The sequence below is a fragment of the Patella vulgata genome, chromosome 6 (genome assembly GCF_932274485.2).
Source record: "Patella vulgata chromosome 6, xgPatVulg1.2, whole genome shotgun sequence".
Classification (NCBI taxonomy): domain Eukaryota; kingdom Metazoa; phylum Mollusca; class Gastropoda; family Patellidae; genus Patella; species Patella vulgata.
The window spans coordinates 71658786-71686630 of NC_065884.2; the positions used below are offsets into that span (position 1 = coordinate 71658786).

Consider the following 27845-nt stretch of genomic DNA (forward strand, 5'->3'; position numbering starts at 1 on the left):
TGAAATACAAATTACCATGTTAGTCCCCAAAAACCCTCAGTTTATGTCAAGTGGATGTTAAACCCCAGCTCTCTCTCTCGATTCCCCGGTTGAACGTGACAAGGAGTAGGGTAATCTGTCCAATTTTGTGGGTTTTCTCCGATTTCCTCTCACCGCTAAAGACCCCTACGTGCAAACGAATTGTTGAAATAAAATTAAACCATGTTAGTCCCAAAATGACCTAGTCTTTGTCGAGTGGACGTTAAACCCCATTTCTCTCTTTTTCTCATAATACTTTAGTGATTTACCGCTCCCATCACTCTTCTAAATAGAATATTTTTCAAAACATTTTCGTAAAGACTGTAAATGCAAGGGCCACACACAAGCGCATGCACACACACACGCACACACACTTAAAATGTTATGGGGAAAACGATAATACTTAATTTTATTCTACAAATAATTTATGATAAAATAACAACAATATAAAATACTAGATATAATCAAGAACAATAATATAAATACTGAATAGGAATGTATAAATATTATGTACAATATCACAGATTGTATAAAAATAGGTCTACTAAATCCTCATGCTCCATATACCCACATTATTTTTAAAATTAGAGCGAAATCTGTCCATTGCAGGTCTTTTTTGGGGTCTGATTAATAATTAGACATTTATTCATATGACAAGCTCATAATCAACTAACTAGGTCATTGGATGGTTGTGATTGAAACACAATCGCTATGTAATAATCGAGACTTTGTTTATTATCGCAATGAAAATCGAGACTACAATATTCTTCATAACTTCACTCATAATGAAGTAATTTTATAAACAATTTTTAACAGAGGTGAAAATACTCCACCCGAAGTTTTGTCACGTATGTATTCAGTAATATGTCAAATAATTCACTTGACCAATGGGAGGTAATATAGCATGTTGACTTGGTATCGAACCCTGGGATATCTGTGAATGACTCCATGCCACCGGACTTGAGGCGTTTGATTTAAGTGTAATCGTCGACTTTCCCATCTCAGACCGACCTGGTGGATTAGCAGAGGGCTTCACTCTTTTGGTAATTGCACGAATTAAATCACGGGCATGTTTCAAACTGTAGGCTGAAAAAAAAAAACCCCAAGAAACTTTGATCAGGCCTAGATACAAACATAACCATTAAAATAACTCACATGACAATATATGTCTTAACTCTTAATATAATTATTCTAATAAATCAGGATTCACCAAACTACAGCCGGCGACGTCAGTTTGTTCGACCTGCTGTTGCATGCTAAATAAAAAACATGCTTTAGCTTCTTACACTTCTTAAATAACGCATATCGTACAGTGAGTCAGTAACGTCACGTGCTATGGGTATGCTGCCCTATGATTGGCTGATATGCATATTGTGCGCCACAAAATATTTCTTCGGCCCGCTTTCGTATTCTTTCAGTTATATCTGGTCCATTATGAAAAAAGTTTGGTGACCCCTGTAATAAACTAACAGAAATTCACAAACACAAAATTTTACCTGTCTGACACCTGGTAACCTTTCTTACAATTCTACCTGTCCGACAACTGGCTACCTTACAATTCTACCTGTTTGACAACAGGTAACCTTTCTTACAATTCTACCAGAACCTGGTAACCGTATAATTCTACCAGAACCTGGTAACCGTACAATTCTACTTGACACCTGATAACCGTACAATCCTACCTGTCTGACACCTGGTAACCTTTCTTACAATTTTTTGCAGGATTAAAACCATCATTGAATGTTTAGTGTAAATTAAATACAATATCCTATTTTTTTTATACCTTTTAATCTGGCTCTAACATCTTCTGTAAAATATCCGGATTCAATCCATTCCTCAAAATCTACGATATAATCAAATGCTGTTAGTCCTGAAAAAAATAAATAAACATACTGTCCATTATATTCGTTCCTATTTTTTCAAGGACATACTGGATAAATGAACTACAGTGCCTAGACAAGATCTATGGTATGATTGGTCAATACTTACGAAGAAAGAGATCTGTGGTATGATTGGTCACTATTTCCCAAAGATCTCACAAAGACTATGGTCTAATCCAGTGATTCTCAACCAGTGTGCCGCGAAAATTTTGAAAAGCACACTAAGAAAATGCGAAAATTTTGAAAGGCACACTATGAAAATACGAAAAACCATGTTATCCCAATTGAGTATGCACTAGAGGCTACTGGTAAGTTAATTAGCTGTGTTTTTCTTTATTTATGTAGTTTTAATCATTCTGTGTGGCCATGACTAGTCTGTGTCTATGGTTGTATGCCGTCTATGACTTGCAATGTTTTTATTTTGCAAAATTCAGATATTTTTCATGTATATTTAGCCAGGTGTGCCGCTATGTTTTCATGTGTTTCAAGGTGTGCTGTTGGCAAAAAAAAGGTTGAGAACCACTGGTCTAATCGGTCAATACTCCTCACAGAGACAAGAAACTATGGTATGATTGGTCAATACTCCCAAAGAGACAAGAACTATATAGTATCACTGGCAGGTCAATATACTCCCCACAGAGAAAAGAAACTATGGTATGATTGGTCAATACTCCCAAAGAGACAAGAACTATATAGTATCACTGGCAGGTCAATATACTCCCCACAGAGAAAAGAAACTATGGTATGATTGGTCAATACTCCCAAAGAGACAAGAACTATATAGTATCACTGGCAGGTCAATATACTCCCCACAGAGAAAAGAAACTATGGTATGATTGGTCAATACTCCCAAAGAGACAAGAACTATATAGTATCACTGGCAGGTCAATATACTCCCCACAGAGAAAAGAAACTATGGTATGATTGGTCAATACTCCCAAAGAGACAAGAACTATGGTATGATTGACAAGTCAATAACTCAATACTCCTCACAGAGATGAGATCTGTCAACTGTTTCAAAATTAGCTTGTTGTTGTTGTTACAGATTTAACGTCCAATACAATGAATATGATATTATGGACAGGTTGATTTAATTAAATTATTTACAGTTGAAAATTGTCAAAAACACAAACTAAAAAAAAGAAAAAGAAAAAAGGTTCTCGGATACCAAAAGTTCCTTAAAGCAAACTTATAAACTTGCTGTCGTGAGAAGAGAAGGTGGGTCATCTTCTGCCTTTGTCATAATCAAGTTAAAAAAGGAGGTCCAGCTTACCTTGCATATTTTTATGTTTAACTGTCGACCCCTGACCAATGAGAACGCAAGCAGCAAACTGATTATTAGATTGAGTAGCGAAGAATATCGGAGTATTCCCTTCATCATTGATCATATCAACATCTCCACCGTGAGACAGTAATAACTCTAATATATCTGTACTGCCACTTAAACTCGCCGCATAATGTAATGCTCTGAAATATAACAAATATAGATGACAAGTAATGTAATACTCTGAATTATTTTACAAATATGGATCACAACAAATGTAATACTCTGAGTTATTTTACAAATATGGTTCACAACAAATGTAATGCTCTGAAATATAAAAAATTTAGATCGCAACTAATGTAATACTCTGAATTATTTTACAAATATAGATCACACCAAATCTCCCGTCAAAAGGCAAAACCTAGTAACTCACTTTTTTCTTATTTTGAGAAAACAAAGGAAAACGTAATGAATGAAAATTAAACGCCAGCTTATCCATTGATTTGACTATTGAGTTACTAGGTTTTGCTGTGGTATAGTAGGCAAATGAAGGAATTAGCTAGGTTGTGTCATGGGTGTAACTGCTTACAAAATCAAAAGATTGGAATATCTAGTACAACAACAGGAAACACATACCCTAGTAACTACAAATTTGGTCCTAACTCAATTTTGATTAAAAAGTGAGTTACTAGGTTTTGCCTGATATATTACAAACATAGATCACAAGTAATGTAAAACTACTCTGAAAATTTTCACCCATTTTGTTAATCCTTTAGCACCTACATGTAGACGTAAATAATAATTGTTGTGTTTTTTTTTAATGTGCTCGATCACTAAATGCCACTCAAGGATTATAATAATTAGCCCATTTCCCTGAGAATAGTTTTGTACATTATTTAAAAACTGTGCAAAGTCCACGGACATAACCACTTGATCACCACAACGACTGTGACATCAAAAGAAGCTAAACTATTTCAGTTGAGAGTTAGTAGCAGTAAAATACCAGATCTATAATAACATACGTATTTCCTCCTGCATATCTTGGGTTCGGATCAGCTCCATTTTCCATTAAAAATTTGGCAGCGACAGCTCGATCATTTCTAAAACAGAAAGAAAATATTCAAAACTCAAGAGAACTATTTTGTGTGGTCAAGAATTGTCCAGGATTTTCAGTCCGGTTTGAGAAGTCATTTCAATACAGAAAATTCATCTAACAGGATTTAGGGGGTTTGTGTTAGGGTTATCCACCCTTTAACCTTATCCTTGCGGCAAGGCGTTGTTGTGTCTTAACTTATGGTGCCTGGTTTTCCAATCTCCCCAGCTGGCCTTATAAAAAAGTGTCTGTTTCATGGACAGCAAAAGATTGGATGATTTACACTGAATCAGTTGGAGAGAGAGAGGGAGAGGGAGAGGGAGGGAGAGAGAGAGAGAGAAAGGGAGAGAGAGAGGGAGGGAGGTAGGGACTAACACATGGTTCAATTTTATTTCATAATTCGCTTGTGCGTAGGGGTCTTTAGCAGTGGGAGAAAACCCACAAGGTTGGACATGCGATCCTATTGCTTGTCATGTACAACCGAGCAATCGAAACCACGCCAGCTGTCTCAATGAAAGACCTTATGATACAACGCTCACGCGCTAACCATTTGACCATCCAACCCCCAGAGTCTTAACAGACTGCAGGAAGAAATATTGTATATGATAATTGTTTACATACAATAGTCACATGTGCATAGAAAATGAAATAAAATGAAATGGGGTTTAAGGTCCTATTGTTCTACTCCGACTGGGCTAATAAAGATGGGTTCGCACATGTGCAAAGAATGAGAAAGAAAATAAATCTGGAATAATAACGTAACATTATCTATTATTGTGTACATGAATCGAAAACCGGAAAGCAGTTCTTCCACATCATCCACACAACTGGCTTTAAACAATATCTCTTTTTTAAACATACATTTTGAAAGAGCTTAATCTGTCTATTGCAGGTTATTTTTAGGCCTTAAATGTTATATAAACTATTAATTAGACATTTATTAAAATGACAAGACCATAATCAACTCTCGATGCCACCGGATGCCTCCGATTTTAAGTAGATTAAATTGAATGAAATTTTCAGTATATTCGAATTTTGCATTATCTATTTCTGAAATATTATAACGAGAATGGCCAGCACTTTATCTAACTTTGACATGATGTATCTTTAACTTACAGTTTGATTTGTTCTGTTAATATTCTTTTCAGTAGAATATCAGGTTCTTTCTCTTTAAATGTGAATCCATTCTCAATTAACCTACAAACACACATTAAAACAATTAAAACACACATTAACCTACAAACATTTATATCATAATTTAAACATTTAGATATCTTGAATACAGTGTTTCCACTGCGAAACTGGTTCCGTCATCAGCTGGAGGTCCTCCGTCTTCAAGCATTCTGGCGCTTTCTACAACGCTCTCGAGAGGTGCTCCAACTGTGTTGATCAGACTCAGCCCAGATTCATTTAGCACTTCCACTGCTCCTCTCAAAATCAACGGGTAGATAATCACATGGCTTGGATTCAATCAGATAAATATTAGGAGGCCCATCAGAAGATTTTAGCGAAGATTATATATGCCGCCAGCTGTTTTAACCCTATCCTGTTTATACCGTCTGCAGAAGATTCCGATTGTTGACAAATATTCCCTTCATATCTTCGTAAATATTGAATGAAATTGAACAATTGTTTGATTGATATCCATTTTGGAGATTCGATTTCGACAATATTAATCTTTGTAAGGGATTCTTTAAAGTAAAATTACATCTAAACATACATTATGCAAGAGCTAAATATGCCTATTGCAGGTCTTTCTTTAGGCCTGAAATGTTATTTAAATTATTAATTAGACATTAATTAACTTATCCAGACCATAATCAACTCTTGATGTCATCACTAGCCTGCAATATTTACTGGATTAGGCTCCGATTTGCTGCTCAACTTTCATTCATGATTTAATCATTAAATGGATAACCAAGATTATGTTTTTTATCGTACCGACTTTAGTTATTATGATCAAGGCTAGGCCAAAAATTAGAATGCTTAATTCTCTGTTCAGAGTGGATCAATATGACTGACATTTTCAGCAAATTATGTTTACATTATCTAGTTTTTATAGTGAGAACTGCCAGCTCTTTATCTATTCTTCCATAATGTATCTTTAATACTAACCAGTAACACGCGTCTATGAAATCATTGGCTAGAGACAAATGTAGCAGACTAGGAGGATGACGTTCTTCTTCGTCATTTAAAGTTCGAATAACTTTTCTTTCGTTATCATATCTCATTAATAACTTCATCACATCTATTCTACCCTGCATAGCGCAACAATGTATGGGTAATAATCCCTGTAATATACAAAACAAAGATCCAATTATCTATCAAATATCCATCAAAATATCTATCAAAATATTCCACCTCATTATCTATCAAATATTCCATTATCCATCAAAATATCCTGTTAACTATCTATCAAAATATCTCAGGATCTATCTATCTAAATATCCCATTAAGTATCAAAATACCCTATTAACTTTCAAAATATCCTATCATCTGTCAAATTATCCCATTATCTATCTATCTATCAAAATATGCATGTCAATTATCCCAAAATATCCCATCATTATCTATAAAAATATCAAAATATCCCATCATTATCTATAAAAAATATCAAAATTTCCCATCAATATCTATCAAAATACCCCATCCTATTATGTATCAAAATATCCCATCAATATCTATAAAATACCCCATCCTATTATCTATGAAAATATCCCATCAATATCTATTAAAATATCCAATTAGTTAGAGTTCAACAAGATAGTGTGGTTATTATAAACTTATATTTGATGTGTTGTATAGAAGTTTATATCACAGATAATAATAAAATTAAAACAAACCAACCTTATTATTTCTCTTTGTCTGGTCGGCTTTTTTATTGAGTAATAATTCTATACAGGATAACTGTGATGGTTTACCCGATTCCCCGTAACATTTCACATGTAACGGTGTATTACCCTCAGCATCTTCACAATCTATTACAGCCTCCATATCTAATAGAAGCTGAAAGTTATAACAATTAAGTAATAAAGACATGGGTCTGTTTAACTGTGAATTCAAACAGCTGTAAAACAAGACAAAGAAAGTATAAGGAGGTTCGGATGGGACAAAAAAAAAAACAGTTTCTGTGTACAAATTGGAAGCACACATAAAAGTAAAAGAAATGAAATGAAATGAAATGGGGTTTAACGTCCTACTGTTCTGCTCCTAACCTGGGCTAATGAAGATGGGCATACACCATACAGTGTGCTATGAGGGAAATTTTGCCCGGGCAGCGGCACTATCGCCTATTCTTATATCGAATTCCAACTGCCAAGGGATCTTTTACGTGCATTCCAATGTATACACGGGACCTCGGTTTTTCGTCTCATCCGAAGGACTAGACAGCTGTCCTTGTCAGGCCCTCCGTTCTGCACCATAAAAGTAAAAGAGATCCTCTCTTGCAGATTGAATTTGAAGGGGAGTAGACTGAAATACTGCTGCTCCACTGGCAAGATTCTCCCCGCACACTGAACAAAATCAAACATCAATGGTAAATAAGCTCCTCTGATTGGATTCAATTGTATTAAAAAAGAGGCTCATCAAATAATTTTAGACACTCAACACAAACTAGGTCTTTTCGGGACTAAAATATGGTTTAATTTCTTTTCAATAAATTGCTTGCACGTAGGCGTCTTTAGCAGTGGGAGGAAACCAGAGATTGGAAGGAAGGAAACCCTACTCCTTGTCACATGTAACCGAGGAATCGAATATGAAACCATGCCGGTTGACTCAATGACAGACCTGATGATACAACATGCATGCGCTAACCATACGGCACAGATATTCAACTTTCACAATATTGTAGGTTGCAAGGGAATTAAAAACCCACAAATGCCAATCATAGATTTTAATAAATAATTTACCTGCATTGTTTCTATATCTTTAGCTCTATGAAGGGGTGTGGCACCCTTATAATCCAATAGACCAACTTCTAGTCTGAGAGAGAGAAGATCTTTAACGGCTTCCTGATCACCATAGTAACAAGCTGTATGTAGTAATGTACTTCCATTCACACATCTTTAAAATAAACAAAAAATAATAAAAGATCATTCTCTCTATACTTTATACACAACTTTAAAATAAACACAATAAAATAATAAAATAATTGACATTTTTTAACGAATAAAACACAAAATAATAAAATAATTTGTCATTCCCTTTATACTTCCGATTCTAACGAATAATTCACACACAACTCTAAAATAAACACAAAATAAAAAAAGGGATCTCGTTGTGGACATATTTGGAAGTCTTGACCATGGACCATATATAGATGGACGGGCAACGAGTCCCCGTTGGTTAGTTTCTCTGCCATCTATAGCAGTGGGAGGAAACTGGAGGACCCGGAGAAACCCCACAAGGTTGAACAGACGACCCTACTCCTTGTCATATATAACCTGGGAATCAAAACCACGCCAGTTGACTCAATGACAGGCATTATGATACGGGCGCATACGTGCTAAACATTCGGTCATCCAACCCCCCATGCTTGATAAAGACAAGAGTCTCACTATGAAAATGTTACATGTTAATAAACCAGTAGTTGTTATTTCATAAATAGTTTTTGATGTATTACTGTTCAATTACTAAATGTCATTCAGATAAGTAAATCATGACTTACCTGCTTCTTAAACAACAGAATTCTTTTTCACCTGTTTCATGTTTACGGACAACTTGTTTAAATAACTTCATGTCTCCATTCATCATTTTTGGTACAATTTCAGAATAATGACTATAAATATCTAGAATAGTGAATAATATTAAAACAGTAATAATTGCTGGCTAGTATCCAGTGACACAAACTAGGTTATTTTGGGACTAACATATGGTTCAATTTTATTTCAATAATTTGCTAGTATGTAGGGGTCTTTAGCAGTGGGAGGAAACCAGAGGACCTGGAGAAAACCCACGAGGTTGGAAGGCGATCCTACCCCTTGTCACGTACAACCGGGGAATCGAAACCATGCCAGTTGACTCAATGACAGACCTTATGATACAGTGCTAACCAATTGACTATCCAACCCCACTTAATATGCAGGGAGTTTCCCAAGTGATAGAAAGGTAGAATCAGGCATTGCAGAGGGGGTATACCTGACATCTGTCATATGTTAATTTCAAAAGCAAAACTATAAAAGCCATTGGCTGAGACATGTGAAACACATGGAAATAATTTGAAAAACAAATCAACTGAGGTTCCATATCTCTTCAACACAACATTTTAGTCAATATGACTCAAAAAACGAAAGCAAAGTATAATGAATTTAATTCAATTTAATTAATATACACAAAGAAAGAAAATCTAATTAAATTACAGATTTATATTTCGTTTTGGTTTTTTTATACTTCCGATGGCCTACGCTACATGAAGAACTGACCGGTTGTACTGGAAGGTCGCTTCAGAGGTCATACAAGTGGCTTTGACCCTACGATGTCAGACATTAATTAATCAATCGGCGTCAATGTTTCTAGTGGTTTATCCACAGTTCCGTGCATCGCACGCCAAGAACTTGCTGTAACAGACCGTTTCATTGGCTAATCACTCACTTCAACCAGAACACTGGTAATATAACAACTCTTCCAGATCCTAGTGTAGTAAAGACAAGTAAAACAAAATTTTGAACTATAAAAAACAGAACAAAATAGGATCTGTGTTTTAACCAGATTGAAAGAAAGTCAATCACTGATTGAAACAGGCATACTATTTTAAACGATTTTTTTATTGACAGTCAAAACTCTGCCGGCCCTATTATCTGTACTTACCAACAAGATACTCTTTAAAATCTTCATTTTTGGCACTTTCTATTGGAGTTAAACCTCTGCTGTTTTTAATATGTACATCGCAACCCCATTCTATTAATATCTACAAAAAAAAAAAACAATTGAGATAACAAATATTATTAGGAATTATTATTTGCTGAGATACATAGATGCTAAATTGGATAGTGCTGAGATACCTCAGATTTTCATCCCATTCAAAGAACTACCGCATGTACTTGTCAGGGTCTTTGTCATGCACCAGGGACAAGAGGAAACCATGCTGGAAAATTCCAGGGAACTTCCTCCCGGGATTGAACCACGCAACTATTGGTGAGCCGACGGTGTTGACACCCCACCCACTGAGCCACCGTCGTGCACTGTTTCATTACAATCAAATTAATCTGTTTCGGCCGTTTAAATTATTAGAAATGGATAAAAAAGAAAATATAACTAACATGACAGACTTTTCTCTGTAAACCTTCTACGGCACTGTGAATTGGTGCACATTTCAGATTATTTTTGGCATCAATATTAGCTCCATTCTCCAGTAACATTAGAACAATATCCTGCAATAATAACATCACTTAAAAAAAAAAAAATTTGAAGGAGGGGTCAATGAGGTCAATGACTGTCCACCTGAAGAGCTGTTGATATTTTATTTTAAGGCTATGTTTTACATGCTGTAACATTTTGCTTGACAATTTTACTTTTCAATTTGCATGGGTTATGTTTTACATCAATTATATTACAGGGTAAAGGTGTCATCATTGACCAGTTTTCTCAACTAAAGTCGCATAATGATTGTTCACATTTTTCTTTTATACACAATGTAAAGTTTGTTAGCTGTGATAACTTTTTCAATAAGAATTCCTGGAATAATGTGTTCTAATAATTGTATTTCACTTTAAGTCAAACCCTTGTGGATGAGGAACATTATAAATATACACATTATAAATATACACATTATAAATATACACATTCTTTAGTATTTGTATTATATAAACTTTCTCTGATAGTACTGGGATCCAACCGGGGATCTCTTGATTAGCGAGCCAACACTACATTCACCAATACTGGGATCCAACCTGGGATCTCTTGATTAGCGAGCCAACACTACATTCACCAATACTGGGATCCAACCAACCAGGGATCTCTTGATTAGCAACCGCTACATTCACGAATCCACAGTTTGGATTCTAAATTTTGAATCTATTGATCAATCTGATTACAATACAGATCTATATTTCGTTTCGTTTTTTATACTTTCGATGGCCTCTACTACATGAAGATCTGACCAGTTGTAGTGGGAGGTTGCATCAGAGGTCATACGAGTGGCTTTTAACCCTATGATGTCAGACATTTGATTAACCAATCAGCGTTGATGTTTCTAGTAGGCTACCCACAGTTCCATGCAACTCTGGCCAAAAAATCACCGTAACAGAACGTTTCATTGGCTAATCCTTCACATCTTCCAGAACATGTGTTATATAACAACAGATCCTAAGGTAGTAAATTCAAATAAAACGAAATTTTACACTTTAAAAAACGAAATGTAATAGGATCTGTGTTTTAATCAGATTGGGTAATGATTAATAATGCTGAAGTGTTTTTAACTTACATAGTGACCTTCTCTACTGGCCCAATGTAAAGCCGTCATTCCTGATTTTGGTTCTCGACAATTGATAAATGACCCTTGACCCTTGAAGAATGTGATCATCTTGTCCACTGTATCGTAATCGTTCTCCCGGGCACATTTTATAAAGTGTCTCTGCCATGTGGTCGTATTGCCAGGAAAAACTTGATACAGGAATCGCGTTCCGTTTTTAAGTTGCTTGTTTCTACTGGAAGCTTCAATGTAAATCTGAAATGAAAAGTAGAGAAATAGTGAATACATTTTCTACTCAAGAGTCGAATCAAGCTTGCATGGCACCCTTGCATGAACAGTGAGAGAGAGAGAGGGAGTTTAATGTCCACTCAACACAAACTCAGTCATTTCGGGACTAACATATAATTCAATTTTATTTCAATAATTCACTTGTGCGTAGGGGTCTTGAGCAGTGGATGGAAACCGAAGGACCAAGAGAAAACTCCAGGTTCAACAGACGACCCTACTCCTTGTCATGTACAAGTGGGGAATCGAAACCACGCCACTTGACCCAATGACAGACCGTATGATCCAACGTGCACGCGTTAACCATTCGGCCACCCAACCCCCCTCATCAACAGAGTGAAAAATATTCATGCTTTGATTGTTGTCCATCACAATCACATAAATACAATTCGTAATTCACAATGCATAAACATATGCAACATACAATAAAGGACATATTTATTCTTAATAACAAAAATTATTCAGAATGAATATGGGGGCCCCTTTAATATTGGGGTCCCTTGCTGCAGCCCAGTGAGTCCTTCCTTTAAATCAGAAAGTGATATCAGATGTTCTTGAAAACTTACATCATAATCTGGGTAATTAGCTGGGTTTAATTCAACCACACTCAAGTTGGGTAACTTTAATATCTTCTTTACTGACACTATAAAATATAGGTACATTATTTACAATATAGGCACATTATTTACAACACAGGCACATTATTTACAATACAGGCACATTGACATACAGGCACATTATTTACAATCCTATAAAATAGAGTCACATTATTTACATTAGTCAATACTATAAAATACAGGCATATTATTCACAATACTATAAAATATAGGCATATTATTTACATTACAGGCCCATTGACATACAGGCACATTACCGATATTTACAATCCTATAAAATACAGCCACATTATTAACAATAATGAAGTGAAAATTTGTTAACATTCTGCATATACATCAAATTGTTTATCACTGAGGAATTTTTTCATTGAACATGAAGACCAAGACCAATCCAGAGCCACTCTAGAAGGATTAAGCATGTCTTATCGATAATAGAGAGGTTAATTCACAACTTTACATTTACACTGAGACAGTTAAATGTCATCAGGTTTAGTGACGTGTGACGTATGACGTGAAGCGCATGTCATAAAAGTGTGTCCGACGGACAGCAGCCTTCATAAATGTAAGTTGACAACACTTAGCTAAACCTTGTTTAATTTCTATAATCCAGTCCATAATTTTTCTCGGAATCGTGGTTTTCATAAACTAAATCCACGAAGAAGACCTTCTCCTTCATGTAGATAAAATAAGAAGAGGCTGAGACAATCCATGTGCATGCTTTACTAATCTCATCTTTAATAAATTAACAATCTATCCGTGATGAAGGCCTATCGATATCATGAACCTAGTCTGTGTCGCCACCTACTGAGTGTAACTGTAAATTTAGCGAAACGTCATAATGTACAGTTTCCATTTACACTGATCTAAATCTAAATGTAACTGTAAATAACTGTTAAGTTGGGAAAACTCTCTAATAACGTCACTGCTTAGTTTTGTTTAGTTTGGCTGGTGCAGAAAAGTTGGATGTTAAAACCAATTTCATTTCATTTCATTTGATGTTCATTTCATTTTATTTTATTTTAACTCTGTTCGTTATTTTCAATATCTCTGCAAAAAGTTAATTAATAACATAAGCCGACTACTTACGTTTTGTTTTAACAGTAAAATCATCTAGAAACTCTTCAGTATCTTTCTGGAATAAAACCACTTTCCGTCCTTCGGTTAACATTTCTTTACCTTCTAGCAGATAAAAACCAGAGCCATTTGTCAAACTCTGAAATATTATTAAGAAATCGTTCTATACCTCTTCTCAAAGTTATGAATCTGGATAACAACTTGGATGGACTTTTTTATTAGTTCATCCAACAAACAGTGAAGTAGTCTAAATCCTATTACCACCAATACCATGGGAGTTGGTAGTCTGATCTATAATCACACTTACCAGGCCCCCGAGTTCACAAACTCAGACATAAGTTAAGAATTTACTCAAAATTGTTCACCTTATTTTAACTAAAATATAAACCTTTATAAAACTTTTATATCAAATACATCAATAAGAAACTATGTGCAAAGTTTTGTGTTTATTAATCAATGAGATTTCTCATAAACAGTGATTGAAAGATGAGTAAATTCAATAATCACACTTACTAGATTTATAACGAATGATAGACAGACATCGTTAATGGTGATATTACGAGGAATGGTAACAATATCAAATCTGTCCTTAATTTTACTTTTGATCTCTTTTCTCACCTACAATAAATAATACAATTTAATATCACAACACAAAACAACTCATCTGATCTTTCAGCTTCTTCACTGTAAATAAAATGGAAGTCAACAGGATTGTTTTGTTTTTTTTTCTAACTTTCATTTATTTTTTTTTTATACTTTCGATGGCCTCTACTACACGAAGATCTGACCAGTTGTATTGGGGGGGCGAGTAAGGGTCATACGAGTAGTTTTTGATCCTATGATGTTAGACATTGATCAATCAGCGTTGACGTTTCTAGTGGTTTACCCTACAGATCTGTGCATTGCATGCCAAGATCTTGCTGTAACAGACCATTTCATTGGCTAATCCCCCACTTCAACCAGAACGTGGCCACTGGTTACATAACATCTTTTTCAGATCCTGGTGTTGTAAAGACTAGTAAAACGAAATTTTTGACTATAAAAAACGAAATGGGATCTGTGTTCTAATTAAATTGTTTGGTTTTTTTGCCTGTCTGAAATAACAGAGAGAGAGAGAGGGAGAGAAATGGGGTTTCACATCCACGCGACACAAACTTTGGGACTGACATTATTTCAATAATTAGCTTGCGCATTGGGGTCTTTAGCTGTCGGAGGAAAGAGGATGACCCAGAGAAAACCTACGAGGTTGTTCAGGCGACCCTAATGCGTGACAGACCTATAATGATCAAAAGCTAACATGTTAAATCATTCGACTAACCCGATTCACCACGGCACCATAACATATTAAGAATACAATCTGGGTTTGATGATTAGTATAAATTAGTAAATTGTATAAAGATATTTAAACATACTTCCAGTTTACAATCTTCAACATGTTGAAGCCATTTCCTACCGTATCCTACATCAAATCTTTTCTCCATGATTACAATAGCTGAATAAAAGGAAATATAAATACAGTTGGAATAGTCTAATGTACATTCAGTATTAAACAAAAGCTATCTCTGGGAATAGATATGTTTGTATCAGATATTTATCAAATAATGCAACACAGTTCTATGGAAAACAAAATGAAATCGGGTTTAATGTCCTACTGTTCTGCTCTGAACTAGGCTAATGAAGACGGGCAAGAGATCTTTTACGTGCACACCAATGTACACAGGGCCTCGTTTTTTTGTACCATCCAAACGACTAGACAGCTGTCCTTGTCAAGCCCTCCGTCCTGCATCACTGACAAGGGGAAATCACGCTGGAAAATCTGGATGAACTTTCTCGCCAATGCAGAGATCGAACACCCGATCTCCTGGCTAGGGAGCCAGTGCCTTAAACACTCAACCAACTCTATGGATAACAATCACTATATTATATACGCATTTCAACAAGATTTCACTGGTCTTTATCTTGCATTTTTCCTCATTTGTATACTTGATAACAGAGAGAGAGAGAGAGAGAGAGAGAGGGTTTATTGTCCACTCGACACATGGCAGGTCATATCGGAACAAACATAACAGTAGAACATTAAACTCCATTTCATTTCATTTTAATTTTATTTCAATAATTTGCTTGCGTGTGGGGGTCTTTCGCCGTGGGAGGAAATCAGGGGGAACCTGGAGAAAACCCACGAGGTGGGACAGACGACCCTACTCCTTGTCACGTACAACTGGGGAATCAAAACCATGCCAGTTGACTCAATGACAGACCTTATAATACAATGCACACGCGCTAACCATTTAACCTCCCGCTACTTAATAACAACCAGTGAATTCTTGTTGAAATGTCGTGTGTATATAATATAGTGACTGTTATCCACAGAACTATGTTGTGTTATATTACGTTCAATCGCTAAATGGCATACAAAGATTAAATTTATTAAATGATCTTAAATATTTATCAAATGGTCTGTGGGCAATGTATAAAGAAATCTTTTAAATTAAAATCAACATCAAATATTGTTAGTATCACACTCTGTGACTATAAGATTCTGTGTAAATAACCTTACCATCTCTATGACGACAAGTCTCTGTTGTCATGTCTTTTTTCTTCTGTATATCAAGTGGATCAATAGGAGGTTCGGGTAATTTACTTAATACATGATTACATTCTCTCATTAACTTCTTTATCCAGTCCTAAATTAAATATAACAGAATGATGTTTAACATCTGGGACTAACATATGGTATTATAATGTGAACAATGAGAGAGAGAGAGAGAGAGGAGAGAGAGATGGAGAGAGAGAGGGGGAGAGGGGGTAGAGAGGGAGAGAGAGAGGTCCAATCGACACAAACTAAGTCATTTTGGGACTAACATATGGTTCACTTTTATTTCAGTAATTCACTTGTTGGTAGGGTTCTGAAGCAGTGGGAGAAAACCAGAGGGTTCAGAGGAAATCTACGAGGTTGGACAGGCGACCCTAATCCTTGTCACGTACATGTGGGATATCAAAACCACAGGACTTAACTCAATGACAGAGCTAATGATATAAAACACATGCATTAATCCATTCGCCCCCCCCCCCCCAATATCAAATCAAGGTGGTGCAATGTCGTTCTACACATACTCTAAAAACATTTTTTTTAAAACTATATTTTATTCAATAAGAATAGGATTGGGGAACAGGCTAGGCCTATGTCACCCCTCTCCCTTCAACAAAACAATATAATTACAATTAGTTTACTTAAATACATGTACTCAAATAATTAAGATTGTAAAATGTTTAAAAACTTACGATTCTGTTGACAACTGCTTTAGATTGTCTGTATTTATAGGCACACATAAAGAAAAAACAAAAATAACTACACACAGCCATTGGATCAGCCTAAAAATAAATATATATATATATTGACAAAATAAATATTTAAAATTTTTAAGCATAATAAATATGCTGGTGTCAGTTTCTAGTGCAGTAAAGCCAGGTTCTAGTGCAGTAGTGTCAAGTACAGGTAAAACCATTAGTTCTAAGCCTGTGTAACCAGGGTCAGATTAAGCTTGCATGGAACCCCTGGCTGAAAATGTCACTGGGGTCACTGGGGCCCTTGCATCAACAATGAAAAGGCAGCATATCCAGGTTATTATCTGTCACACTCACAAAAATGTAATTTGTATGTCAGTAGGGCCTATGGTACAATATTGATAGATTTATTTGGCATAAACATAATACAACATAATAAATAAAATCATAAATTATTTTTTCAGAACTAATTTGGGGGCCCGATTTAATATTGGGTCCCCTGGGTGCAGCCCAGTAAGCATGCCCCTTAAAAAAATCTGGGCTTCAATGTAACAGGTATGCTAGGTGAACTTTAGAATTAGATAGTATATTTTCTCAGGTTTTTTATTAGTAAAAGGGTGATAAACTTACATCAACTAGATCTTCTGAATCAAATGGTGTTTCTATATAAAACATCTGTTCAGCTATTCGTAAAACTAGATTTATTGTCCATCTGAAATAAATATATAACTTATTACATTTTAACCATTCGACATCTGGGTAACTTGGATAAGCAAGATACTTTAAACCCTTCGACAACTAGGTAACTTGGATAACCACAATCTTTTTAACCATTCGACAACTGGGTAACTTGGATAAGCAAGATACTTTTTATAAAGAATATGATAATTATTTACACATAAAAAAAAACAAAACACAGATCCTATTTCGTTTCATTTTTTATAGTTCAAAATTTTGTTTTACTTGTCTTTACTAAACTAGGATCTGGAAGAGTTATTATATAACCCGTGTTCTGGATGATGTGAGGGATTAGCCAATAAAACGGTCTGTTACGGCAAGTTTTGTTGTGAGGTGCATGGAACTGTGGGTAACCCACTAGAAACATCAACGCTGATTGGTTAATCAGGTGTCAGACGTCATAAGGTCAAAAGCCGATCGTATGACCTCTGACGCGATCTTCCAGTACAACCAGTCAGATCTTCATGTAGTATAGACCATCGATAGTATTAAAAAATGAAACAAAATATACATCTGTAATTCAATCAGATTGTATTTAAGCATAACAAAAAAACTTAACTGTATTCGTTGTGTTTTATGGTTAATTTCCAAATTAGGTGTCAAACACTGCAGTTACGACAATCCTATTGATTTTCTTTGTTCTGCGACAATCAGATTTGATCAACATTTAAGTTTAGCTACTGAACACTCAATACGTCAGCAATGAAATGAGGGTTTAATGTCCTACTGTTCTGCTCTGACTGGGCTAATGAAGACGGGCATATGCCATACAGTGTGCTATGAGGGAAATTTTGCCGGACAGCGGCATCATGGCCTACTCATAAATCAAATTCCAACTGCCAAGGGATCTTTTACGTGTACATGAGACCTCTTTTTTTATACCATCCAAACAACTAGACAGCATTCCGTCCTGCACCACTGACAAGGGAAAATCCACGTCTGAAAATCCGGAGGAACTTTCTCGGCCAATGCAGGGATCGAACACCCGACTTCCAGGCTAGCGAGTCAGCGTCTTACCCACTTAGCCATCGTAGCTCCGATTAGCTACTGTCTGTGGCTATATTTTCTTCAAGACATAGCTGCTCCTAGCCAGTCAGTTTTTTTGCTAATCCGTCAAAACTTAAAAACGAAGCTAGTTAAAACTACGATACCATACCTGTCGTTTAAAAGTAGATCAGCAGTAAATGTATTTGGTACAAAAGAATTAACGAGAGCACAGAGAACTCGACTATCAACTAAATCATCAATCGTCTAAAACAAATAATACAAACAATTATTTAAAGGGACATTATGGGAGATTAGATAAAGAGTTGGCAGGCCTCACTATAATAGTTTAAAAATAGATAATGTTATGGGAATTTGCTGAAAATTTCAGTAAAATTGATCCACTCTGAACCGAGAATTTAGTTATTGAATTTTGGGCCTAACCCCGATCATCGTTACTAAAGTCGGTACGATAAAATACATAGTCTTGATTATCCATTATCATGAATGAGCGTAGAGCAGCAGATTGGATCCTAATCCAGTAAATATCGCAGGCTAGCGATGACATCAAGAGTTGATTATGGTCTGGATAAGTTAATTAATGTCTAATTAATAATTTATATAAAGACCTGCAATAGGCAAATTTAGCTCTTGCATAATGTATGTTTAATATTTGATGATAAAAAACTCAAATATCCACCAAAACATCTATTGTCTAAAAAACCAAACTGAAATGAAATGAAATAGGGTTTAACGTCCTACTCTTCTGCTCCAATTGGGTTAATAAAGACAGGCTAACGCCATACAGTGTGCTATGAGGGAAATTTTGTCAGACCTTCTCTTACATTGAATTTCAACTGTCAGGGTTCTTTTACGTGCACGTCAACGTCTAAATGAGACATCGGTTTTCACACCATTGTCCTTGTCAAGGGAAACCACTGTGTAAAATTACAGGGAACTTCCTTGACCAACTCCATACCTCCTGGTTGATGAGTCAGTGTCTGTCTTACGAAGTCATTAAATGGTAAACACGTTTTTATCAACCACTGATTAGTCAAAGTTTCATCTAATTCAAATCCCTAATCCATGAATTTACAGACACCGATATCCGAAGCGATTACCACAAATCGCCAAATCACCTTTATGTCCAGCTACAGGAATTGTTTACAGCTAATTGGCACATTTAGTGAACTCATCAAAGTACTTTTTTAATCAACTATACTGTCACATGACATCTCCACTAAATTCAAATTGATTTGACAAGTCGATAAAATATTTCAACTTATCTGATGTAACAAATGAACAATATAAATAATTGTACTTACATAGCAATATAAATTTCTTCCTTCTTTGGTTTTCTGTTTAAAAAAAATATTTACAATGTATTAATCCAAAATGTACTAAATATTTTTATTTTTTGGTTGAATTTTTTTCAGAAGCTTAATTTGCAACAGGAAAGCGTGCAAAGATTGTTAGAGGACTCTTTCCCTTAACAATTGATAACATCAATTTTATATTTCTTCTCCAATATATAGAGAGAGAAATGGAGTTTAATGTCTACTTGACACAAACTAGGTCATTATGGGACTAAAACATGGATCATTTATATGTCAATAATTCGCTTGCGTGTAGGAGTCTTTAGCAGTGGGAGGAATCTGGTGGACCTGGAGTTAACTCAATGACAGACCTTATGATGCAACATGCACATGGTAAACATTCGGCCACTCACCCCCCCACCCCAATATATAAGTGACAACATTAAAATTAGGCCAAATATGCAGTCAGATGCAGAGGGCCCTTGCAATGTCACAACATGGCAACCCTGGCCAGTGTGAGTACACCCCCTTCAGCCTTAAACAGTGACATGATTCATTCATGTATCTAACATCCGCTTAACTATACTGATGTTCAAAAGAAAGTATACACACTAAAAGTATGACTAAGTTTTGTTTAGATTAAAAGCATTTGATGAAGCATTACTGAGTTTGTCTCTTGCGTCCAAACTCAACATTTCTAAGTAAAATAAAAATGTTAAACAAATTGACATTCTACCCAAATACTGTATACCATGGAAAAACGACTTCGGTTGATGCAGCACAAAATGCACAGTGTATACTTTCTTTTGGACATTAGTATAGTTCGTTTTGTGACTAACATATAATTCAATTTTATTTCAATAATTCACTGGCATGTAGGGACAAGCGACCCTACTCCTTGTCTCGTGCAGACACAAACTAGGTCATTTCAAGACTAACATATAATTCAATTTTATTTCAATAATTCACTTGCAAGTAGGAAAAAGAGACAATACTCCTACTTGCAAGTACGGACAAGAGACAATACTCCTTGTCACGTAAAAACAGGGAATCAAAATCATACCACTTGAATCAATGACAGACCTTATGATATAAAGTTGAAGGGACAGGTTATGTTTACCTTTAGTTGTGAATTGACCATCTCTAAAATACAGTGATCGGGACTCGGATATTTCCCTAGATCTCTTCGCTTCTTCTTGAAATTTTTCATGAAATCTGCTCGCGGATATTGTATCCATTCCTCTTCTGGTTCTTCCTGCAGAAAATAATTTAAAACACCTGGTCTTTATTCCAGGGTAGTTGTAAATTAATGTATGGGCAACTGCCCATCAGGTATTGAACGAGTAGGGGCCCTATGCTAATTTATGTCTGTACTCTGTACACTATACTAAGCTATAAATATTTGTTATTGTGATTTCTATGACTTGCCTCATAATATTAATTCATGTAAAATAATCAGTTTATAAATGTAGGACTAACCTAAAGATATATCATGGGAGATTCGGTAACGAGTTGGCCGTTCTCACTATAATAGTTAAAAACTAGATAATGTAAAGGTAATTTGCTGAAAATTTCATTCAAATTGATCCACTATGAACTGAGAACTAAGCGACTGAAATTTCCCCCTAGCCTCAGTCATCATTACTAAAGTCAGTACAATAAACAGCATAGTCTTGATTATCTATTTAATCGTTAAATCGAGAAGGAAAGCTATGCAGTAAATCGGCTCACAATCCACTAAAGATCGCAGGCTAGCGCTGCCATCTAGAGTTGATTATGGCCTGGATAGGTTAATTAATGTCTAATTAATAATTTAGAAAACATTTCAGGCCTAAAGAAAGACCTGCAATAAGACAGATTTAGCTCTTGCATAATGTATGTTTAAGTAATATTCAAAGTTTTGTTCTTGGTTCATTTGAACCAGTTTTTATTTCAAGAGATCCGCTAAATATAAGACAATAGGCACGCTGTTTGTGATCGCACGAATTACGATGAATGTTATCAAAAATTGCTGGCGCCTTTGCATGATTGTTTAATTTAACAGAAAACTAAAGTAGAACTCTCGCAACTCGCAAGACACAAGAAATAACAAGAGATGGCATAAACAAAATTTACAAATGAATAATGTTGAAAGAAAAATTTATTTTGATGGAGTTTTGTAGCGTTTATGATCATATATTGAATGGGGTTGTGTTTTTAAATACAAGTTATACAAGCTACATATATTTAGAAATGTCGACAAGTATTTGTATTGGAATACTGTAAGTAGTTCTAGACGATAGCAAATGTTTGAATTTACTGCTATCGTACTACTTACAATTTTGATAATTTAAATTATTTTTCGGATTGTAATTTTATTTTATCTGCATCTATAAGTGGATGTGAAGTATAAGACGAAGGCATGACTTTTGCAGAAATAAGTATTGACTTGTACCCAAAAAAAACGGTATCATAATAAAGATTAAACATAGTAAATTTCAACAGGTTTTTTTGGTATAAAATTAATTTATATACATAAAGTATTTGCCCGGCTGAAAATCTAAAATGTCCAGCCAAACATAATAACAGACAGTTATTTTATGGCTTGATTGTGTAATGTGTGTTTAAATATGTCATAAACATCACGACAATGTGTACAATATCATTAAACTTACCGGAGTATCATTACCAGCACTTTTATCTTCCACAAGTGAAGCTGAGCCAAAACCAGTTAACAGAGATTTCTTCGTTTTTGATTTCTTCTTTTTCTTAGCAGGAGGTGGGTCTGGAGTCCACTGTAATTATAAATATAATATTTGGTTGTGAATACAGCAATGGCTAGAGAGGAATTATCAGGTCATTGCTTCAAGAATATCACTGTAACCTGTTTATCATTTAATCTTGTGTATCTAGCACTAATTTCTTTCTCATTCGTTTATTATCAAATCTTTGTTTAAAAATTCCTAAAAATCATTTAAAAAATTAAAATCACCCAAAATCATCTAATTTGTACTCGTGTCCAGTTAAAAGCTGACTAATTAATATTGATAATGAGTGTTCAATTTACAAGTATTTAATTTCCTGACCACGGTTCAAAAATTAATCATTATACATCATTAATCAATTGGGTTGTTTATCGAGAAATTAAACGTTTGTAAATTGGACACTTATTATCAAAATTAAATGGTCAGCTTTAAACTGGAAACAAGTACAAATTAAATGATTTTAGGTGATTTTAAACGTTTTTTACGAATTTTAAACAAATATTTGCTATTAAACGAATGTGAAAGAAATTAGTGCTGGATACACAAGATTAAATGATACCCAGGTTACAGTCTATGTGGCTCAGTGTGTATAGGTTTAATCCTTGAATTAAACAAAAAAAGTTCCCTGGATTTTCCAGTAGTGCTGGCACGATATATCATTGAATCGATGTATTGCGATTGACCTTCTCACGATTCGCGTATTGAATCCCAAGATGCTGATTCAATGTATCACGATTCTCTTTTATGCTTTTTTTATCGCTTCAGTAATTAAACTGTCACTTTTAATTATCCACATCAAACTTTATCCATAGGGTACACAAACAATATTAAATTGTTTCGGTCCTTATTTTGATCTACATCAATATCGTGATATTAAACAGTTTTATTTCTTCAATATCAGCAGGACTAAACATATTAATTATTCATTTATCCTGTTGTTTTCTTGGTAAATATTGACCTGGTTACGAATCATGATGCGAATCTTATCGTAGCACCTGAATCGCAATACATATCGTATGGTGACTACAGCGGCAATACCCAGCACTATTTCCCAGTGTAGTTTTTGTCAGTTGTGTTGGATGGAGAATCTGGCAAGGAAAAGCGTTTAACATGTCACCTGTCTGCATTTGTCCAGTTTGTGGAGAACAGTTCATTTCGTTTATACGCAGTTTTAAGTATAAGACGTATAATTTAATGATTTTATGACCAAGATAAAATAAACTAACCTTAAAAGGAACTTGTGTTAAAATATCAACATCATCGTGTTGTAGAAACTCTGCTCTTTCCCAAACAAACCATATATCATGGCTGATTAACCTCCATAATAAATCAAACACCTATAATTACATAAAATATATCGTGGTTGATTGACCTCCATAATAAATCAAACACCTATAATTACATAAAATATATCATGGTTGATTGACCTTCATAGATGAGTATGGTGGAAGCACATTAATCAGATAGCACTGCCTGGGCAAATTTTCCCTGTTTTTATTAGCCCACCAGCTGGTACAAAAAAGTAACAATTAATTTCATAATATCAAAACTGGCAAGAGATCTTTTATGTGCATGGCACTGTGTACAAGATACCTCAGTGTTTTGTCCCATAAGAACTACTAGACAACTGCCCTTGTCATGTCCTCTGTCTTGCTCCACTGACAAGGGGAAACCACCGATAAACTCTCTCAGTCAACACCGGGAGCGAACCCGAAACCTCCAGGATAGCGAGCAAGATTCTTACTCACGAAGCCACCGCGGTTTCCACTATTCGGATAATAAAACATAAACTTTTATGTGAAATTCTTACATGATCAGCACTTCTCATAGCGAATAATCTGGCATCTATTTTAACATCATCAGGTATGACATTACATTTCTTTAATTCATCGACAATCCAATCAACTCTTGTCTGTTTCTGCTGAGCTGTCAATCTGTCAAGGTATAATACGGAAAATGCTAAATCATTAAAGATACATTATGGGAGATTGGATAAAGAGCTGGCAGTTCTCACTATAACAGTTAAAAACTAGATACTGTAAAGGGGATTTGCTGAAAATTTCAGTCCAATTGATCCACTATGAACCGAGATTTTAGCGTTTGAATTTTCGACCTAGCCTCGATCACATCATTACTAAAGTCGGTAGGATAAAAAACAGTCTTGATTATCCATTTCATGATTTAATTATGAATGGAAGTCGAACAGCAAATCAGAACCTAATCCAATAAACATCGCAGCCTAGCGATGCCATCGAGAGTTGATTATGGTCTGGATAAGTTAATTAATGTCTAATTAATAATTTAGATAACATTTCAGGCCTAAAGAAAGACCTGCAATAGACAGATTTAGCTCTTGCATAATGTATGTTTAATTAAAGCAATTTTGATTGGGACTTATATCGTATATTTGTTATTTCATTATAACATAACATATATAACAACGAAACTCATATGGTGCTATAAGTACGAAATAGGAGTTCTAAATGAGCTTGCGAAGTTATATATTTTGGTCCCATTTCATCCATAGTTTTGTATGAACAGATGCATTTTCAATCTGAATTTGAAAATGTAGCAGTGGAATCGAACTCACGACTTGCATCTGCGACATACCTGTGGTCAGTAATGCTTTAAAATATTCAACCACCACCCAACCACCTGAGAAATCTTAAAGTTGTTTTAGAACTCAGAGAAAGGAAATGAAATGAAATGGGGTTTAACGTCCTACTGTTCTGCTCCGAACTGGGCTAATAAAGACGGGCATACGCCATACAGTATGCTATGAGGGAACTCAGAGTAATGTGCTGGGACCCGGGCACATTCACTTTATTTGACAGTACTTTCGTTGTTTATTGTTTGCAATATCTTTGTGATGTGAGTGGTGGTGCAATCTGATTTAAACACAGATCCTATTTCGTTTCGTTTTTATAGTTCAAAATTTCATTTTATTTCTCTTTCCTACACTAGGATCTGGAAGAGTTGTTATCATTGACGTGTTCTGGATGATGTGAGGGATTAGCCAAAGAAACAATCTGTTACAACGAGCTTTGGGGGTGAAGAGCACAGAACTGTAGGTAATTGACTAGAAACATCAATGCTGATTGGTTAATCAAATGTCTGCTGATGTCATAGGGTCAAAAGCTGCTTGTATGACTTCTGACGCGACCTCCCAAAACAACTGATCAGATCTTCATGTAGGGTAGGCCATCGAAAGTATAAAAAACGAAATGAAATATAGATCTGTAAATCAGATTGGTGAGTGGTGGTGCATTTCTCCTGCATGTACTATTAGGTTACATTCCCAGCCTAGAAGAGAAGGTCCATCAAGTCCAGCATTCCCTTATCACAGCTGACAAGTTCAGTTGTTTCACTAGCTCAAAGGTGACAAAGGTAAACTTACTGTTCATCATTGCTGTCAAACAAGAACAGTCTACCTGGAGAAACTTTAACTGATATATCTTACTGGGAACTCGATTAAGACATTTGATCAGTTTCTCTGAATTCTATTTTTAAACTTACCCATCGAAACTCTCCAGTCTCTTTAAATCCCGTCCAGTAAAACTTTCTATCAAATATTTCATGCTAGTCCCTGTCAACAAGTCCATTAACACATTATTCATTAGATGGTTATAAGGCATGATACGGAGGTTTACCCAGGCAGTAAAGCCTCGTATTCTAGTTCTTAAAGACATGATGTTTTTTTGGGTTTTTTCGTTTCACACCTAGACACAAAACCTGAAAGCTGAATTTTAAAAAAACAATTAATATAAATATATTTTGGGCCGTAATGAATCAGAAAAATAAAATATAACAGTATCTTATTGGTCCACACTTATAGATTCTTGATTATCAATCCATAAATTGCCAAAGGACAGAATTTACATGAAATGAAATTGGGTTTAACCGAACATCCTACTGTTCTGCTCTGACTGGGCTAATGAAGACTGGCATACCACATACAGTGTGCAACGAGGGAAATTCTGCCCGGGCAGCAGCACTATGGCCTACTCTTATATAGTATCCAAACTGCCAAGGGATCTTTTACGTGCACGCCAATGTATACATGGGACCTGTTTTTTGTCCCATCCGAATGACTAGACAACTGTCCTTGTCAGGCCCTCCGTTCCGCACCACTGACAAAGGGAAACTCCAGATGAACTTTCTCAGCCAATGCAGGGATCGAAAAACGCAACCTCCAGGCTAGCGAGCCAGCGTCTTACACACTTAGGCACCATGGTTCCTCACAGAATTTACATCTACTCCCTAATCTGCTAGTGTTCACATAATTAATACGATATATTACTAGGTGCTGGCTTGCTAGCCAGATTCCTGGTGGTGGCTAAGAAAATTTCTGTAGATTTTCATGCTCTTTACCTGAGGATGGAGGGCCTGGCAAGGACAGCGTCTAGTCATTTGGATGGGAAGAAATTTCCCTTATAGCACACTGGATGGCGTATACCCATCTTCATTAACACCACGATGGAACAGAAAAGTAGGGCATTAATTTAATAACTCCATTTCATGTCATTGAACTTTAGGCTACCGGTATATTTATAAATTATATTCTACAAACTCATCTTTACCTTAAATCAAATTCAAAATTATGGACAATATTAAATTAACTGAATTAAAAACAAAAAAAAGGGCTATAAATTATTAAAAGTGTTTGAGGGTTCGTAAAACAGGATTTAACTGTTAAAAAAAAGAATTTTCAGCAGGTATAAAGTAAAAAATGTTATACTTAGTTAGGCCTATTATTGGAACTAAAATTTATTATCTACTAGTACTTGCCTGTCAGATGATTATCAAATCAATTTCATAAATCTACATTTTTTACTGCCAATAGGACCAAAATTATACGCATATTTCTAATCTAACTAGTATATTCTTCATAACAAAGTTCAATAACAAAAAACACAAAAATTATGAGAGAGGTCGGCCATTTGTAAACAAAGTCCGTTCCTATGAAGAGTTCCATAAAAGGGACGCAACTCCGTCTAAGAAAAATGGTCTCAGACTAGCAATTATTTGCCCATTGACTTCAATGTTAAATGGCTGTAACATCACAGGCTGTAGCTATTTGCTCAACATTCCGTTGGCTTCAATCTTTATAGGCACAATGGGGACCACATTTGGCAATAT

At 35.3% G+C, this 27845-nt stretch overlaps 1 protein-coding gene across 1 annotated transcript; it reads right to left on the reverse strand.

The window, feature by feature from the left end:
- Positions 1 to 410: 410 nt before the first annotated feature.
- On the reverse strand, positions 411 to 27652 carry LOC126825502 (uncharacterized). Its single transcript, XM_050555134.2, has 27 exons — positions 27495 to 27652; positions 26223 to 26445; positions 24517 to 24640; positions 23933 to 24043; positions 22617 to 22736; positions 21083 to 21217; positions 19972 to 20004; positions 18819 to 18913; positions 17555 to 17636; positions 16922 to 17011; positions 16197 to 16323; positions 15052 to 15131; positions 14153 to 14257; positions 13652 to 13778; positions 12515 to 12591; positions 11676 to 11918; positions 10513 to 10623; positions 10061 to 10160; positions 8922 to 9042; positions 8164 to 8317; positions 7103 to 7261; positions 6371 to 6546; positions 5372 to 5452; positions 4185 to 4262; positions 3172 to 3365; positions 1802 to 1888; positions 411 to 1104 (listed from the first exon to the last, which is right to left on the reverse strand). Exons 2-27 carry the CDS (start codon positions 26393 to 26395, stop codon positions 875 to 877), a joined length of 3213 nt encoding a protein of 1070 aa, XP_050411091.1. The 5' UTR covers positions 26396 to 26445; positions 27495 to 27652; the 3' UTR covers positions 411 to 874.
- Positions 27653 to 27845: the final 193 nt, after the last annotated feature.